Source organism: Orycteropus afer, unplaced genomic scaffold (genome assembly GCF_000298275.1).
Source record: "Orycteropus afer afer isolate SDZICR_OR568_19922 unplaced genomic scaffold, OryAfe1.0 scaffold00147, whole genome shotgun sequence".
Lineage (NCBI taxonomy): Eukaryota > Metazoa > Chordata > Mammalia > Tubulidentata > Orycteropodidae > Orycteropus > Orycteropus afer.
The window spans coordinates 6,985,620-7,003,459 of record NW_006921734.1 but is presented as its reverse complement, the minus strand read 5'-3'; the positions used below and the strand labels follow the sequence as shown (position 1 = coordinate 7,003,459).

Sequence of the window (17,840 nt, the reverse complement as noted above, 5' to 3'; positions counted from 1 at the left end):
CGCTGAGTCGGATCCGACTCTATGGCAGTGAGTTTTTTTTTTTTTTTTAACCTCCCATTTGTTCTCTGTACAGAAATTGTGTTTGCATTTTCATTCTGTAACCCAACAAAATCTTAGAAGTAGTATTTGCTTAAACAGAGTGTCTGAAACATTGGAAGCTGTCCTCAAAGTATATAGTTTTGAGCCAAGAAACAGTCTTCTCCATAAATAGTTTGGACATTGTATTTGGGGGTTATTTGTTTCCTTCAGAGCAAGTTTACATAAACTCTTATACTTCAGACAGTAAGATGCTGATTTAACCAAAATAACCTACAAGAGGACCTCAATGCCTACTATTTAATTCTGACTTCTGTTTTGAAGAAGAAAGAAGTAAATTGTAGAAAAAAATATAAAGTCTATTGAGGGCACATTTTATGGTTAGTATAGAGATTTAATGCATTACATTATTCCTTAGGTATCTGAAATGTGATATAATGAGAATTTGGCCTTAGTAATAATGGACTAAAAATCCCACATGAACCACAGTCATCAAAGAACATTCTATTATCTTTCTTCCATTATGCTTACCAAGACAAGGAATTAGCCTTTTGAAATCTGAAAAAGTTATCAACAATGATTAAAACAAAAATATGTTCTGCTACCCAATGGAAAATTGTGATGATGCCATTTCGTGATTTCTTGGATATTGAGTTTTCCAAATGTAAAAATAAATTACCATCAAAATCTTTATGAGAGATGTATAACTCACCTGTTTTATCCTCTGTCCATCCTTCATCATCATCAAAGTGAGCATCTCCATTAATCCCCAGTCCAGGTGCACAGGCATGAGCCAGAACTTTCCCAGGTCCATCAAAGGGTATAAAATCTCCATGTTCTAACAGGGAAATGGTTTTTCACAGGGAAATTGTTTATTTTTTTAAGAATTGGAAAGGTAGGTAATTAGGATCTCCTTTTAGCCTTTTCTAAAGGCTTTGCTCACAAACCACCTCCTTCTAGGTCCAACATTACATAAATGAATACATTTCACGATTGTGCTTGTTTGGTTGGTTGGGTGGTTGGTTGTTTTTACCTTTAACTGCAAAACAGACCATTATGTCAGCCTCTTCTTCATAAATCCTGGAGAATATGAGAGGAGCCACCTCCTCCCAGACTTTCAGAGCTTTCTCAATGATAGAATCAACAGCATCTCTTTGCAGATCCAGTGTGTAATTCACATTCCTATCTAAGAAAAGTAGAAGATAACATTTTCTCCTGTGACCATAACTTACAAAGTTTTAGTCTTATGTGAAAGCCAATTTAGGCCCATTACCTGTAAGTAATGTGAATTTTTTCCCACTTCAGAAAGCCAGGAAAGGTATTGAAGTCAGTGACTCCACATCTGGGCTTGCACATTACCTCCAGGGTATTGGAGTCCAGTTTCCCTGTCACTGCCAAGCCAAGGAACATCTGCATTTCTTGGATTTTTTTTTTTTAATAACAGGCTGCTGTCCTTCCTTCTCACAAACTGTTTCATATATTTTCCAAGGCTGTAGTAATTTTCTAGATATTGTTAATGGAATAATTAGTTCTTAGGTCATTCTTGTAATTTTTATCTATTTATAATAATTTTTCTCAGTTGTTCACATTGATTAGTATATCTGAAGTATTCCTCTAGTTTTCAGAAATTAAAATAAATGGCAGGTTTGTTTAATTCTTAAATTAAAGCCTCCCCCTTATCTTTATTTTGTCTTTATAACTAAATATCTCTGCAACTTAGTTTGTTACTAAAGCAATGGATGTGAAGTGAAAAATTAAATTGAAATAATATCCAATTCACTTAAGGAAGAAAAACAAAATAAAAAAGAGTCTTTTGCCATATTTTTATATTTTAGGTAAAATTATTCAATTTCTTCAAGTTTCCACTTTATAATAAAATCCAACTTCAGAAAGAATCCCACAAATCCCTTTGTCTAAACATGACATAAGCAATATAAATATTTAGCTAAAATTGCATCATATCAAAATATCTAAAGAAGTTCCAAAACAAGACACATTTCATTGTGTTCCATTTGCTATTCCAGTCCTAATGCTGCTGCCTCTATGGTCTTGTGGGAACTCAAGAAAAAACTAACATTTTCTGGTGCTTTGTTTCTTCTTGCATGAAAAGAGCAACATAATGAGACCTTTTCCTCATTTAATACTTTACAACTTTTTGTCTCTCAACTGTTTCTACACAGTAAGCTTGAACCAAGAGCTCTGGTAGTGTAGTGCCTAAGGCATCTGACTGCTGACCAGGAGTCTCGTGGTTCAAACCCACCAGCCACTCCTCAGAAGGAAAGTTGGACAATCTACTTTCATAGTGATACTGCCTCAGAAACCCAAGAAGGGGTTTCTATGAGTTGGATCCGACTCCATGGCAGTGAGTTTGGTTTGGTTTTTCGGAAGCTTGAACCATTCTAGTAAGAATCAAAGACAGGATATCCCACAAACCATACTATTTTAAAAGTTATTGGTCCCTACCAGTGAGTGGGATGGCTACTCCATTAATTACCTAAACAAGATCCATGCTACAGTTCTCATCCTTTTTTCTTCCTTCCAAGGGGTAAGCTGAGCAAGCTGCTACGCAAAGAAACATAAGGATTGGAAGAATCTTAATTTCCACTGGCTTTACACAACTTTGCTTGAAGACAATGCTTTGCTCACAAACCACCTCCTTCTAGGTCCAACCTTTGGAGCCCAGCTTTTAGAATGACAGTGTTTGTTTAGATCAGCCACAGCTTGACACAGAGCTGTAGCAGGAGCAGGGGAAGACTGAGAATGCTGGATTTTCTCTTCTTTCTATGTGCAAGATGACCAATGACTCCCTATCTATCTGATAATAGGTCTCCTTCTTTATATAGACACCTTGCACTCCCAGAAAACAAAAGGATGTCTGACACTTGTCTAATAATGTCAACTTGACTGTAAAAGTGCTGTCTCAATGTTCACCAGAAATTGTGACATAAAGCAGGCTAATTTCATTTGCCTTGCAATCTCATGATTATGTTAAAAAAGGATGTCAGCAAAGAGACCCTTTCTATCTCACACAGCTGTGTTCTACAAACCCTGTGCTATTTTAAGAGTGGCCTCACTAGATCAGTCAACCATACCAGATCAAAAGGGCAAATATTTTCCCAGGGATAAAGTTCAGAAGGCAAGAATGGATAGGATAGAAGGACAAAGGAAAATTGTAACAACAAGGAGGAAGTGAGAAGACTGTTGTGACATTGTGGGGATGTCAATGAATGTCACAAAACAAAATGAGTATGAATTGTTGAATGCAAAACCAATACACACTATAAATTTTCACCCTAATCACAAAAAAAAAAAAAAAAAGAAGAAGAAAGGGTGGCCCTCACTATGTTCACTATAATGCATAACTCAAAAAGAAATTTATGGTTTCTCAAGGTGCCAGGATACAGACCCAGAACACATCCCTGAGGAAGACACAGCATTGGAACTCCCTGATAAGGAATTCAAAAGAATTATATTTAGGTATCTTCAACAGATTAAGAGACAGATCAAGGAAAACACTGACAAAATTGAGAAAACACAGAGAAAAACCTAGGGCAATTTCAAAAGATAATACAAGAACAAAATGACAACATAAATGAAAAATGAGAAATGATACAAAATCTACACATGAAAATCCAGAAGATTAATATTAAATTTTTGGAAATAGATAAGACATTGAATAGGCAAAGAAGTGGAATTGAGTCAAAGAAAGACAGAATTAGTGAGCTTGAAGGCAAATATCTCAATACTTCTTTAGAAATCCATCAATCAGAAAGAAGAACAAAAAAAAAAAAAAGAAGAAGAAAGCCTAAGGTTCATATGGGATACCATCAAAAGGAATAACCTATGTGTAACTGGAATTCCAAAACAGGAAGAGACAAATAAAACCGCAGAAAAAATTGTAGAAGATTTGTTGGAAGAGAATTATCGGTATGATGAAAGATAAGAGTATAGCCATTTAAGAAGTCCAATGAACCCCAAACAGGATAGATGCCAAAAGAAAATCACCAAAACAATCATGAAACTCAGCAAAACCAAAGAGAAAGAAAGGATCCTGAAAGCAGCCTGGGAAAAACAAAAAGTTACCTACAAGGGGCAACCAATAAGACTAAGCTCAGATTTCTCAGCAGAAACCATGCAGGTGAGAAGACAACTATATAAAACACTGAAAGAGAAAAATTTCCAACCAAGAATTATGCACCTAGCAAAATTGTCCCTCAAATATGATGGTGAAATTAGGACATTTCCAGATGAGCAGAAATTAAGGGAATTTGTTAAAACCGGATCAACCTTACAAGAGATGCTAAACAGAGTCCTTTGGACAGAGAGACAACAACAGCAAACAACAATTGACCATTAACATACATTGTGACATAACCCAGAAACCAACCCAGGTATGGAAGTATCTAAAGTAAATAAGCCAACATGATTGTAAACAGGGAACCAGAGACATCAATTGTCAAATGAGGACAACTACATACCAAAAAGAGGGAAAAAATTGTGTAGTTACAGAACTTCTAAATGATAGGGAAGTCAAGACCATTACAACATAGAATGGACTGTTCTAAAGTTGGGAAGAAAACTATAAATCACAGGGTAACCTCAAAGAAAAATGATAAACTTTTACATCAAAATAAAAAAGAGGACCAGCACAAATATTTAGCAAATACTAAAACAATAGCAATGAAGAAAGTGATAACACAATTCATAAACAAAATGAGCCCAGCACAGAAAGTTATATGGAACAAAGAAATGGACACAACGAAAAAGCACATAACAAAAATGACAGCAACAAATTCATACTTGTCGATAATTACATATCTGGCAAGGGACTATGTCTAAGATTTATACAAAACTCCAATGCCTCAACAGCAAAGGAATTAAAAATCTAGTTGAAAAATGGGCAGAAGACATGAATAGACACTTCACCAAGGAGGATATTCAGGCAGCCAGCAAATACCTGAAGAGATGCTCATTATCATTGGCCATCAGAGAGATGCAAATCAAAACAGCAATGAGATACCATCTCACCCCAGTACTGATGGCAAGGTTCGATGAGACAGAAAATAACAAATGCTGGAGAAGATGTGAAGAGATTGGGACTCTCATACACTGCCAGTGGGACAGTGAAGTGATACAACCACTGTGCACAGCAGTATGGTGATTCCTTCTTGTTGTTGTTGTTACATACCATCAAGTTAGCCCCGACTCATAGTGACCCCTCCTTGGGTTTCCGAGAAAGCTGGAATAAGAGATACCACTTGACCCAGCAATCCCATTTCTAGGTATATATCCTAGACAGGTGAGATCCAGGACAGGAACAGATATATGCAGACCCATGTTAATCTCTGCACTCTTTACAATAGCAAAAAGATGGAAACAACCTATATGCCCATCAGAGGAAGAGTGGATGACCAAACTATGGTACATACACACAATGGAATGTTATGCAGCACTAAAGAATAATGTAGAGTCTGCAAAACACCACATAACATGGTTGAACTTGGAAGACATTATGCTGAATGAAATAAATCAATCACAGAAGGACAAATATAGCATTAGTTCATTGTTGTGGAGGGTCAAGGAATGGTTTATATATGGATGGAAACTTACTTTGTTGGTTGTCAGGGGTGGGAGGGGAGGGGAGGGAAAAATGCTTTGACTCAAGTCACTTTAGTTTTGTGTATTTCACTGTACCTAAATTATATTACAATAAAATGTATTTTTTAAAAAAGAACTTTATGCTTTCTTTAGAAATTAGACTTTCATAGTTGATTCTGCTGGTCCTAAACATTCCCATGTTTTGTATACAATTTCTTTCACAGCAGAGGAAGGATTGGCTGGCAGATTATAGACTACTTTTCTTTTTTCACCCTGAAGAACAGAGAATTCACTCTACAGAAAGCTAAGTGGCTCTTCCATTTGCAAGGATTTCCGTTTGCTTTTTAAAGATTCTTGATATAATTTTTTTTTTATAGCAAGCACATCCCTTGTAAATTGGGGAACATTAGCCATGACTCCACCGTAGGCCCAGAACAGATAATTCATCTCTTAGTTTGGATCTTACTTTCCCTGCTTCTTGGAACATATAAGGCATGTTTCTTGAAAGCTGTGTGGAGGGGCATGGGTAGATCCATATCACTGAGGCCTGGGCAGAGATATCATTTTTGACCACACTTTGTCCTTGATATTTGGACGCATTTAATACATTGGCTGGACTGCAATTTATTTTCTTTAATTCCGAAGATATTTACCTCGTATCTTCTGTGCCTCAGTTCCTAAGAGTGGGGAAAGGAGAAATGGATCAGTTAACTATTAGTGCTACCTTTGCTGTTGTTGTTGTTGTTGTTTGCCGTCGAGTGGGCCCCGACTCATAGCGACCCCTCCTTGGGTTTCCGAGACAGTATCACTTTAGTTTTTGTTATATCAAGATTTTTTTTCTACAAACTGCTGCAAGTACACAGAAGGCAGTGCCCCCAACTTCCCTGGAAATCCTGGATAAGGAGAGCTGGCACAGTTAGTATGGCTGTTTCCTGACCACCACTAACCCTATTCTCTGATTTTTATACCCCCTTTAATATCTTTGCATCTTTGTCTCTAAAACTTACTTTTATAAAAAGGTAGACTCATTCTAAACAATAATATTTATGAATATATGGATATTATTTTCAATTCATATCAACTTAAGTATATGCATATTAAAAATGAAAAACTTAATACATAAAGTTATCTTCTGTGTCACTGATGAATTCTGTTTCATCCTTTAAGAGAAGATGTTCCAGCCCATTGGCTTCTTCTCCCATTTTGCTACATGAAACTTTTTCTTCAATAGCAGGAATCTTTCCCTCATATAGAAGGAAAATTCTGGAGCCTTCCATTCCTTCTTCTTTGGTAAGTGTCTCTCCCCTTTCCCACAGGGTCAATAGATATCTATAGATATCTTCAATAGAAGTCTATAGATATCTTAACAAGTGACCTTGACATTGCATCTGCACATAAGAAGTCATTATTCCCCTGTCAATTTATTGTTTAACCACAGCTTCCTTATGTAAGTGGAATACATGAGGGTAAGCAGAAAAAGACAAGTAAATTACTTTCTGAAGAAAAACAAAATCTTGTGTTTCACACAGGACTATTTGCCATTGAGACAGGGAAGTTAGGAGAGGAAGTATTTTCTAGGAGAGGTCAAATACAGGTCATGTTTTCTTGGACAAAGTGAGGCAAAAACTGCACGATCACTAGGGAAGACACTTCTTGAGTGTGTTGTGATTGTCGTCTCTGATCTCCTGACATTTCCATCCAAGGATGACCAGGCTCTTTCAGCAGCACAGGGACAGGAAAGGGGATACTTCATGAACTCAGAGAACCACTATTGTGATGGAGAAGAAATTTCATTTGACTTTTTCTTAATAAAGACTTATGTACTTAAAAATCTATGGGCTATCAAGTGTAGTGTTTGGTAACTTCTTTTTTTTTTTTTAAGTTGTACAATTTGCAGAAGCAAAATCTTTTGTGTATGTTCTCCATGTGAGTCAAATTAAAGCAAAATTTTTGCTGATTGCGTGGAGTCAGTTGTCTCTAGTCCCACCTTCCTCCAGTCTCCTTCTCCCCTAGTCTCCTCTGATCTAGCCCCTGATGTACATGATACTGTAAGGGCAAGAGCAGTACAGCCTAGAAATCATTTATTTAGTACAAACCCCACATCTTTCAAACAAATAAAGTGAAGGGCATTAGTCATCTATCACCTTTCTAAAGTAATATTCTAGTGACAAGAAGAGCTGTAGCTAAAACCAGTGCTTCCTATCTTTCAGGCTGAAACTGCTGCATTCATTTTTGTTGCATTTAAATAAAGCTGTAATGAATTAGATTTGTTTTATTTTGGTAAAAATATATGTAACAAAACATTTGCCATTTCAGCAATCTTCACACGTACAATTCAATGACGTTAATTGTGCTCATCATGTGTGCCCTTACTCATTTCTGAATTTTTCCATCTCTCTTAACAGAAGCTCAGTGCCTTTCCTCATCCTAGTAACTGATAATAAATTTTGATCTCTATGTTTGCCTGGAAGCTCTGGTAGCATAGTGCCTAAGGCACTTGACTGCTAACCAGAAAGCTGGCGGTTCAAACCCACAAGCCACTCCTCGGAAGGAAGATGGGGCAATCACTGCCACAGTGATACAGCTTCAGAAACCCAAGGAGGGGTCGCTATGAGTCAAGTCCGACTCGATGGCACATAACAACTACAGCATACTTGCCTGGTCTAGATATATCACAAAAATGGGATCGTATAATATATGTCCATTTATGACTGACTTGATGTTTTCTCAGTATGATATTTTCTGTCAAACAGCATGTCATTAATTCTTTCCATTTGCCATCTTGACCAAAGAATTGAAGGAGTAGTTTCAGAGGCTTCTAGTTGGCGCTGTCTGTCATAAGATTTTACTCCATAAGTCAGGGACCTAAATGAGGAGTTTGACCAAAGAAACAAGATGGATCTGTAGACCCATTGGACTGACTATAAATTGACCTTGAGCCAGAACTTTTTCTATCACTTGTCTTCATTACCTTGTTTATAAACTGGAAGACCATGATGCCATTTTGGACCCTTGATATCAGTGTTAACTTAGATCTATTATCCAATTGTCCTTGTAAAATCTGGATAGTCTTTTCCCAGTGTAGCTGGCAAATAGCCACAAGCTCTATTATAAGGATAATTTACTATACAGTACATATAATTATTTGCCCTATTTATCTATGTGTCTATGTGTGTAACTATTTATCTGTTTAGTTATCATCTATCTATCTATCTATCTATCATCTATCTTCAATCAATGGACTTTGAGACTGTGATAGATTTGGAAATCAAGAGAGGTACAAGGATTTTCTACTACAGCAGCTTCCAGCTCTCAATTTTTTAAATATGTTTAGCAATATTTTTTGACTGTTCATCTATCTTACCCCTAGAAGCAAGTCTATGGACCACACAGTTCAAGGACCTGTGGTTGTCACTTCAGCCTCTTTGACCATTGGAGTTTGATTCATTCACATTGTTTCTGATGGTTAAGGGCTGTCATCTGCCCTATCCCTTCATCTCCACTGATACTCCAAACCAAACCAAACTCTCTGCCATGAGGTCAATTCCAATTCATAGCAACTTCCATTGGTTTTCCAAGGCTGTAGATCCTTATGGGAGACTGCCTCTCTTTCTTCCATGGAGCAGTTGGTGGGAATTGAACCACTGACCTTTTGGTTAATAGCCAAATGCCTTAACCACTGCACCACCAGAGCTCCTTCCACTGATACTAGGGAGCCCAATTCCACAGCAACATTTCATATTGTTAAACCCAGCCCACAGAAAACAACCACCACAACTAGGGACACTAGAGTGGCACCTCAGTAGTATATTCCTTACTGCCTCAATTAAAGGAGTACCCTCTGGATTTTCCCAGGGAATAGTCTGGTAGTGGGGTCTCCAATATCATGTAATAAATCCATTTTAAAGTTCTCATCCATCTATGCTTTCAATATTATGTCACAGATGTTCTGGTATCTCTAGTTCACGTACTTTAGGACATCACTGTACAAAATTTAAGAAAACATGTCAGTACAGTAATGGACAAGCTCCCTCTAGCTTCCTTACCAGAATACTGAATCCTGAAATATAAATGAGTAGTATCCCATAGCAAAAGGAGCTCTGGTAGTGCAGTGCCTAAGGCATTTGACTACTAACTAGAAGGTTGGCTGTTCAAACCCACCAGCCACTCCAGAAGGAAGACAGGGCAATCTACTTCTTTAAAGATTTACTGCCTCAGAAACCCAATGGGGGGTGGCTGTGAGTTGGAATCACTTGATAGCGTTTTTTTTTTTTTAAACCATATCAATAAATTCTTCCTTATTCAACTTTATATTCTCTCATCCCAGTACAACACTTTGAAGATTCACTCTCACTCCAAGGTTCCTTGGTTCCTGATGATACTTAATGGCCAGTCCCTTGAATTGCCTTGGGTTTTAATGTATTCCCTGCCATACCTAGCATTTAAGCTATGCTGAGACCTGGTCTTAGTTAATGGTTAGGAAATAATGAGCAATGGTCGAGGAAATTTGGGAACAAGAGAAGCATTATCTTGTGACATATCATCTCAGATGAGGTCTTTGCAGAATCTCAATGCAAGGGTAAGTTGCTTTCCTCTGGCAAGAGTGAGGTACTACTTTTGCCCATGTGGAATTTTCAGGAACATTTGGGTGTTCAAGGTTTTTAAATTTGTTCACATGTTACCCCAGCTACCAAGTGTCCAGCTTTGCAATTAACTTCTGAGATTGATTTTCAGCACAGTTAACAATTGTTGTTGTTGTTGTTGTTATGTGCCGTTGAGTCGGCCCCGACTCATAGCGACCCCTCCTTGGGTTTCCGAGGCAGTATCACTACAGAAGTAGGATTGCCCAACCTTCCTTCCGAGGAGTGGCTGGTGGGTTTGAACCGCCAGCCGTCTGGTTAGCAGGCAAGTGTCTTAGCCACTAAATGTTGTCATCAGTGGCAGCTGGTTTACTTGTTTTCTCAAAGCAAACTCACAGCCATTGAGTCAAATCCAACTCAACCCCAGTTGGGTTTCTGAAGCTGTAAATCTTTATAGGAGCAGACTGTCCTTTCTTCTACAGAGTGGCTGGGGGATTCAAATCACTGACCTTTTGGTTAGCAACCAAATTCCTTAACCACTGCACCACCACAGTAACTTTTATATGACATAAATTCCAAGAGATGGAGAATGTTAGAACTATTTGTATATCCTAACTTCTCACATAAATGTTTAGCATATTTGTCTACCTCAGATAGGAAATTTTTAAATTAATTTGTGTGGCTTTATAATTAGGAAATAGCAACATAAAAGGTAAGAAAAAAATTATAAAGCACAAAATAGGCAAGGATGGCTTTATTCCAAACATGAAGCACTTTATTTTCTGCAAAAAAGAGTTGTCCCTAAAATTTAAGAATGATACAATGACTGGCCATATGTTCTTGAAGTGTTTTTCCTCTGGTGGAGACTGGTGACTCTCATCTCTTTTTCTCTTGAGAGGAGGTGTTCATCACTGAGACTGTAGTTCAGGATTAATGCCAGAGTCTTATACTATGGAAAAGACCTTCACTCTTTGTGAAACTAATTGGACCATATGAATGTATAAGCCACAAAACCTGACCTTCCTTACTCCTCACTTGCGTAAATTGATCTAAATTATATCACTACATAAAACACTATATTCTAACATATGAAATGTATGACAATAAAGTTATATGTAATAACTCTGTGAATATGCAATTTATGAGGTTACATAAAGCAGTGAAAAATATGTAGCTCTTCAAGAAAACACCCTCCTAGAATTCACAAAATATAATTTTCTATTCAATATTTAGTAACCATTGGTCAATTATTTTTGCAGTTGAACCAGCTATTAGCTTTCAGATGATTCAGAACTTGCTTAGATTTAGGATCAAATTTATATTGGTTTGTTCCATGAAAGAAATAGAAAAATCCTAGAAATTAAAAAAAAGGATACTTAGTATAATATACAACTAGTTTCTAGCTTTAACTTATATTCTTAAAAATCCTAAGTCATTTATGAACACAAGTATTTTTGGTATTGGTTATTGTAAATAATAATCTTGATGCTATTACTATAGCACCCCCTCAAAAAAAAAAAAAAAAAGTGGAGGAAATACATACACATCCACTTACCATCTTTCATGAAAACAGCATCAACTTTGTTGCCAATTCCAGGGAAGTCACGACCTATCTTTTTTGGATAACCTGCATCCATGGATCGTTTATTTTCATCATACCTGGTCAAGAAACAATTAGCAGCATCAGAAACATTTGATAAACCTGTAGACTTCTCAAAGACATTGTGCGGAACTCACCAAGAGGAACTGAAAAGAACTTTTTGTTTAATGGGTCATTTATAAAACAGAGGGTGGTATGAAGTGAGGTAGGATTTTGGGTGGACTCAAAGATCTATGAGGGCCTTCTGAATGCCAAAATGTAATGCTAGGTATACAGTAGCCTCCATACTGTGCCTCATTAAGAGGAAATGAAAAGTAAGTTCCTTTAGGCTGAAGTAGCTCTGTACGAGTGAATATATTATTTTTGCATCTACTTTTAAAAATGCAGCCAAACAAATTCCCAGACTCCCAGGATAGGAAACACATGAAGATAATTGGTCAATAAGTTAAATGGATCCTGGGATGGCCACCCACAGTTAATCCTGGCACTAAGAAACTCATTTTGATATGCATAGACCTTTCTTTCTATGCAGAAATCACTGAAACCCTAAATTTTTCTGAGGTCAGTCTTTACCTCCAGTACTTGTTAGAAACGAAGAAGTATGTTTTTCCAGTATCTTCCTCAGAAACAGCAGCATCAATATGCCTCACTGTATCAGGGAAGCCAAAGGATGTATAGATGTCCTTAGGGTATCCTGGTAGCATCTTCTCTGCCTGAACAGCCCAGTAATCACTACCTGTCAATCAAGAAACAATGATGTAGATAGATTTGCTCAGGGCTCCAACAGACAGGAAGAGACCTGATGGAGCAGTGGTTAAGCTGAGTCCAGCCAAGTCCTCTATTTCACATGGTAACCTTGTCGTGATTGCACAATAGAATTGTCTATTGTTGTTATGTGCCTTCAAGTTGAACCCGACTCATAGCGACCCCTCCTTGGGTTTGAAAGTAGATTGCCCAACCTTCCTTCCAAGGAGTGGCTGGTGGGTTTGAATCACCAGCCTTCTGGTTAGCAGTCAAGGATCTTTTGTATTAAGCCAGGTGCAAGGAAATCACATAAATGAAAATTTTCAATTCCATACTCTAATTTTCAATTCCATACTCCACAGAATAGTTCCTCATCTCTTTTTTTCAGTTCCACAATACTCATGGCATGGATTTTAAATACCTGAAGTCCCTGTTGTTGTTGTGTGCTGTCTAGTCTGACCTGACTCATAGCAACCTCTCCTTGGGTCCTTGGGCAGTGCAAATGAAGTGTAGGAGGTTTGTGTCCATTCGGATGTGTTTGGAAAAAAGGCCTGGTGATCTTCTTCCTTAAAATCAGCCTTTGAAAACCCTACTCAGCAGAGTTCTACTCTGATACCAATATGGTTGCCATGAGTCAGAATCAACTGGTTATTGGTTTTAAATACATAAGTATTTTGTACAGAAAGCATTCATGAAAGTGCAAATTCCTGAACAGATGTACCAGAAAATTTTTATCTCCAGTGATTTACTTCTTATTTAAAATGAGTCAGGAATATAATATTCCATTTATAGTTAAGATAATGGACTCCTTCTTGATTTGGTAGGTGAGACTATTAGATTCTCAAAAGTCAATGGAAAGAAAATGCCCAATACTCTCTAATATCTCAGCCCAAAAGCTGATGGAATTTAATCCATAAAAATGGGAAAAAAATACACAGAAACATTACCTTTGAAAAACAGGACTTCATCTCTATCAGCAACTTCATAAGCAGCTTCGAGTCCCTTTGGCAGATGCAGCCAGAAAACAGAGATGAAATGGACTTCAACTTCTGGGTAGAATGAACTTGCACGCATGTAGAACCTGATTTGAAAAAAAATAAAAAGAAGAAAAATATTTTGACCCAATTTGTCAAAATCTCTGGCTGGCATTCAGCTCCTCCCTATTGCTGGCACTAGTTATGTCCTAGTAAATGTTTAACATATGGCTTTTAAAAAATGTCTTGGTTTGGAGATTCATGGTAGTGCACCATTGTATAATATTCTACTGTACAAATATCTCCAGAACATAGATAGATAAAATATAGTAAACTAATTAGGAAATGATAAATATTAATTATTTATTAACTTTGTTTTTTTTAATATCATTTATTTAATTACCCAAAAACCAAACCCAACCCACTGCCATCAAGTCAATTTTGACTCATAGTGACCCCATAGGAAAGAGTAGAACTGTCCCATAGAGTTTCCAAGGCTGAAATTCTTTCTTTTTCTTTTTTTTTCCTATTGTGAGTTGGGTGAAAGTTTACAGAGCATATGTATTTTCCATGTACAGTTCATACATATTTTGTTACATGACGTTGACTGCACTTCTCCACAATGTAACAGCTTTCTTCATAATTCCTCTATATACTTACCTCTTCCCCGTATCCTTCTTTTCTGTGCATTCCTGATCCCTGAGCTATTTTCCTGTGCAAATACTGCCCTTCTGTTCTATCATGATTGATTGCTCTAAGGAGTGTATCTACCTGATGTAAATGTTCCCCCTATATGTTTGTCTATTGTTTGACTGGAAGCCACAGTGTTCATTTCCAGGTCTGAATGGTAATTAGGGGCCATAGTCTTGATGGTCTCACCAGGTTCTATTAGACCAGTAACCCTGGTTTTTATTATGATTTTGGATTTTGTTCCACATTGTTCTTCTATTCCTACCCAAGATCTCAAGGCTGTAAATATTTATGGAAGCCAACTGCCTCATCTCATACTTGCCCATGGAGTAGCTGGTAGGTTTGAACCACAAATGTTTTCATTATCAGCAGAATGCTTTAGGTATTATGTCACCAGAGCTTACTTGATTATATGTTTTTGTAATTTAATTTTTAATAACGGCTCTGTTTAACAACCACTTCTTAAAATTTAGCAATCAGCTCTTAATATTGCTTTCAGAAGCAATTAAGAACTAGTTTCCCCATACCACTGGTGGGAATACAACAGTAATTTCCAACTTCTAGGGAGCATTTACTTTCTAGGTTCTGTATCTATGTTGTGCATCACCCAACAAAACCATATAAGAGACAAATATTCACAACTCACAGATGAGAAAGTGAAGTCAGGGAGGCTAAGGGAGGCATCAAGGCAATATAGCTGGTAAGATTGTTGTTGCTGTTGTTATGTGCCACCAAGTTAGCCCCAACTCATAGTGACCCCACCTTGGGTTTCCGAGGCAGTATCACTACAGAAGTAGATTGCCCAACCTTCCTTCTGAGGAGTGGCTGGTGGGTTTGAACTGCCAGCCTTCTGATTAGCAGTCAAGTGCCATAGGCACTACATCACCAGAGCTGGTAAGAGGCAAAATTTTATTTTAAACTCAGATGTGGTAGTCATTCCTTTTGTTGTTCTTTGGTTAGGGGTTTACTTGGTTGATTCTATAATCCACAGAGACAAAAGTAACTACAGACCAGCATTGGGAAGGAACAAAAGGCCACACAGGGACTGTGCACAGGAAAAAAATGTGGCCTGGCCATCAGGGATCTGACATCTAGGTCCAGTCTGCCTCTGCCTGCCTCTGAAGTCTTAAGCAAGTTATGTGTCAGGTACCATCTCCAGGTGTCTGAATATTCATGACATGGCAATATTTAAATGATCTCGTTGTCTTTTCAGTTCCTACAAATCCTAGGATGGATCTTGTCCCATGGAATAATCCCTCAATTTCTTCCCTTGATAGACAAATGTTGCTATCTGAAAGCTTTCCTTAAAACCCAGGAAAAAACAGGTCTCAACACTTCCCAGCAATGAGCCTTGCCCCGAATGATTTACATCTCTCAAACCAAATTCACTGACATCAAGTCCATTCCAACTCAAAGTGACCTCCACTGGGTTTCCAAGGCTGTAAATATGAACAGAAGCAGACAGTTTCGTCTTTTCTCCCATGAAGTGGCTGATGAGTTTGGATCACTGACCTCTGGGTTAGCAGCCAAATGCCTTAACCACTACACCACGAGAGCTCTTTCCTTTATCTTATTCACTACAAAGTAGTAACGAAGAGGATGGATGGAGAGCATTAGCAGTCATTTCCCTGTATTCAGGGATAGATATGACCCCAAAGACATGGATCAGCACAATTCTCCAAGAAGGGAGGCCTCTCTATGCTGAGGGGAAGCAGCCTTTCAGACTGCCCCAACTTTCTATGCGAGGGTGATTTTCAGCAGCAATTATCTTTTTGTGGACAGCATCATTCAGAAAAAGTGTATCATTATTTTACTTTGTCCTTTAGTTAACAGTATGGTAGGGAGAGGAGCTTGGGTGGTACAGTGGTTAAAGCATTTGGATGCTAATTAAAAGGCAGATGGTTCAAACCCACCAGACACTTCACAGGAGAAAAATGAAGCAGTCTGCTTCTGTTAAGATTTATAGCCTTGGAAACCCTATAGGGTATTTCTACTCAACTGGAATTGACTTAAAGGCAATGGGTTTTGTTTTTTGGTTATGTATGGAGAATAGGTCAGTTCCTGTGTGTGAGAGGACCTCAGCTTTTTGTATCCAAACCCTGGGGGGGGGGGCTAAGATCTTTCTCCAAGGAGGAAGAAAGTACCATGTAGTGACTGTCTATATCTGCCCAAAGGGTCCTCATGAAGTCTTGGGCCTCCAGGGGGACAACAAGACATGTTAGGACCACAGGCTTTGGGAAGGTCATCTTTTTCAGGAAGAAAAATGTAAAACATAAAGGGTTGCCTTGCCTTGCTAGTCTCTAGGCTGCATCACCTTCATCAGCTTGATGATGTTATAAAAAGAACTGATATCTCTGAATAAAGTACAAAAATATGTATCATCAAACAGAAGTATAGTGAAAGAGCCCTGGTGTACAGATCAGAAAATCAATTGCTGCTCTGTCACCGTGATCATTGTGTTCTGAAAGAATATCTTTTCTTCTCTCTGACTTACTTTATTGATATGCAAAATGGGGTTATATTAACTGATTTCCCACTTCTGTGGTATTTTTCTGAGAATCAAATGACAAATTACATATGGGAAAGAAAGTTGCTATGAGTAAATTTTATTTTACAAATGTAAGTAATATACTTAAGGAATTATAAATGTAAATAAATATAAGGTAAATAACATGTGAAGTAGTAACCCAAAGAGTTCATACTAGTGCATATTGCTATTATTACAAATTCAGAACACCAAGAATAACTGATGTCTTACTTATCTTTAAAGAACATCGGTTCTCCTCGAAATGTTGTTGCAGCATCAAAGGTAAGCTTATTATCACATGGTTGTGGGGTCTCTGGGCCTACCGAATTTAAGGAAGATCCTAAAGAAACCAAAATAACTGGAGTTAGTTTAGGCTGTCACTGAAAACTAAATAAGCAATGAAAGACAGTTTCTTAAAATATGTTTGAATTATGTATAAAGGCCAATAGCTTCTTATCCATGATATTTTTCTTTATACTCACCATAGATGCTTTGGATGCCATTGATGTCATCCTGAGATAGTTCAACATCACCACTGAAGATGTAGTTGGGGAACATTAAAGCCCCAATATCAGTAGAATGGGAGAGTCCAAGAGAATGGCCCAATTCATGAGCCGCAACACGATACAAGTTGAAATCTAAAGAAGTCAGAAGCCCATTTGCAATTAGTTGAAATATATTTCATCTTTGAGTGATTTAGGAACGAAGTAATCCACACTCTACAAGGAGTAATGCTCTTATTTTCACAGTGAGGTTTTGAAATATGTATACAACTTTTTCTGAAAGCAGGAACAATGAATTTACTAATAGTGAAGAGACTGGTTAAGCCTCACCATGATTGTTGTTGTTGTTGTTGTTAAGTGCCGTCGAGTCGTTTCCGACTCATAGTGACCCCATGCATGGCAGAACAAAACACTGCCCGATCCCGTGCCAGCCCCACAATCCCTGCTATACTTGAGCCCATCATCGCAGCCACCGTATCAATCCATCTCCTTGAAGGCCTCCCCCTCTTTCGTCGACCCTCCACCCTACCAAGCATGACATCCTTCTCCACGGAATGGTCCCTTCTTACAACATGACCAAAATAGGTG

The 17,840-nt window shown here is 37.8% G+C and overlaps 1 protein-coding gene and 1 pseudogene across 1 annotated transcript in view; both read right to left on the bottom strand.

Annotated features, from left to right (window-relative positions):
• The window catches only part of LOC103201335, a 23,955-nt pseudogene extending 17,119 nt beyond the window's left edge, over positions 1–6,836 (bottom strand).
• A 4,621-nt stretch (positions 6,837–11,457) lies between these two features.
• The window catches only part of LOC103201359 (interstitial collagenase), a 12,422-nt gene continuing 6,039 nt past the window's right edge, over positions 11,458–17,840 (bottom strand). The window contains exons 5-10 of the mRNA XM_007946036.2: positions 17,232–17,387; positions 16,981–17,089; positions 13,506–13,639; positions 12,388–12,550; positions 11,770–11,873; positions 11,458–11,567 (exon numbers count right to left, since the gene is read on the bottom strand). Of these exons, the coding sequence (XP_007944227.2) occupies positions 11,458–11,567; positions 11,770–11,873; positions 12,388–12,550; positions 13,506–13,639; positions 16,981–17,089; positions 17,232–17,387 (776 nt within the window). The remainder of the gene's footprint in view (positions 11,568–11,769; positions 11,874–12,387; positions 12,551–13,505; positions 13,640–16,980; positions 17,090–17,231; positions 17,388–17,840) is intronic.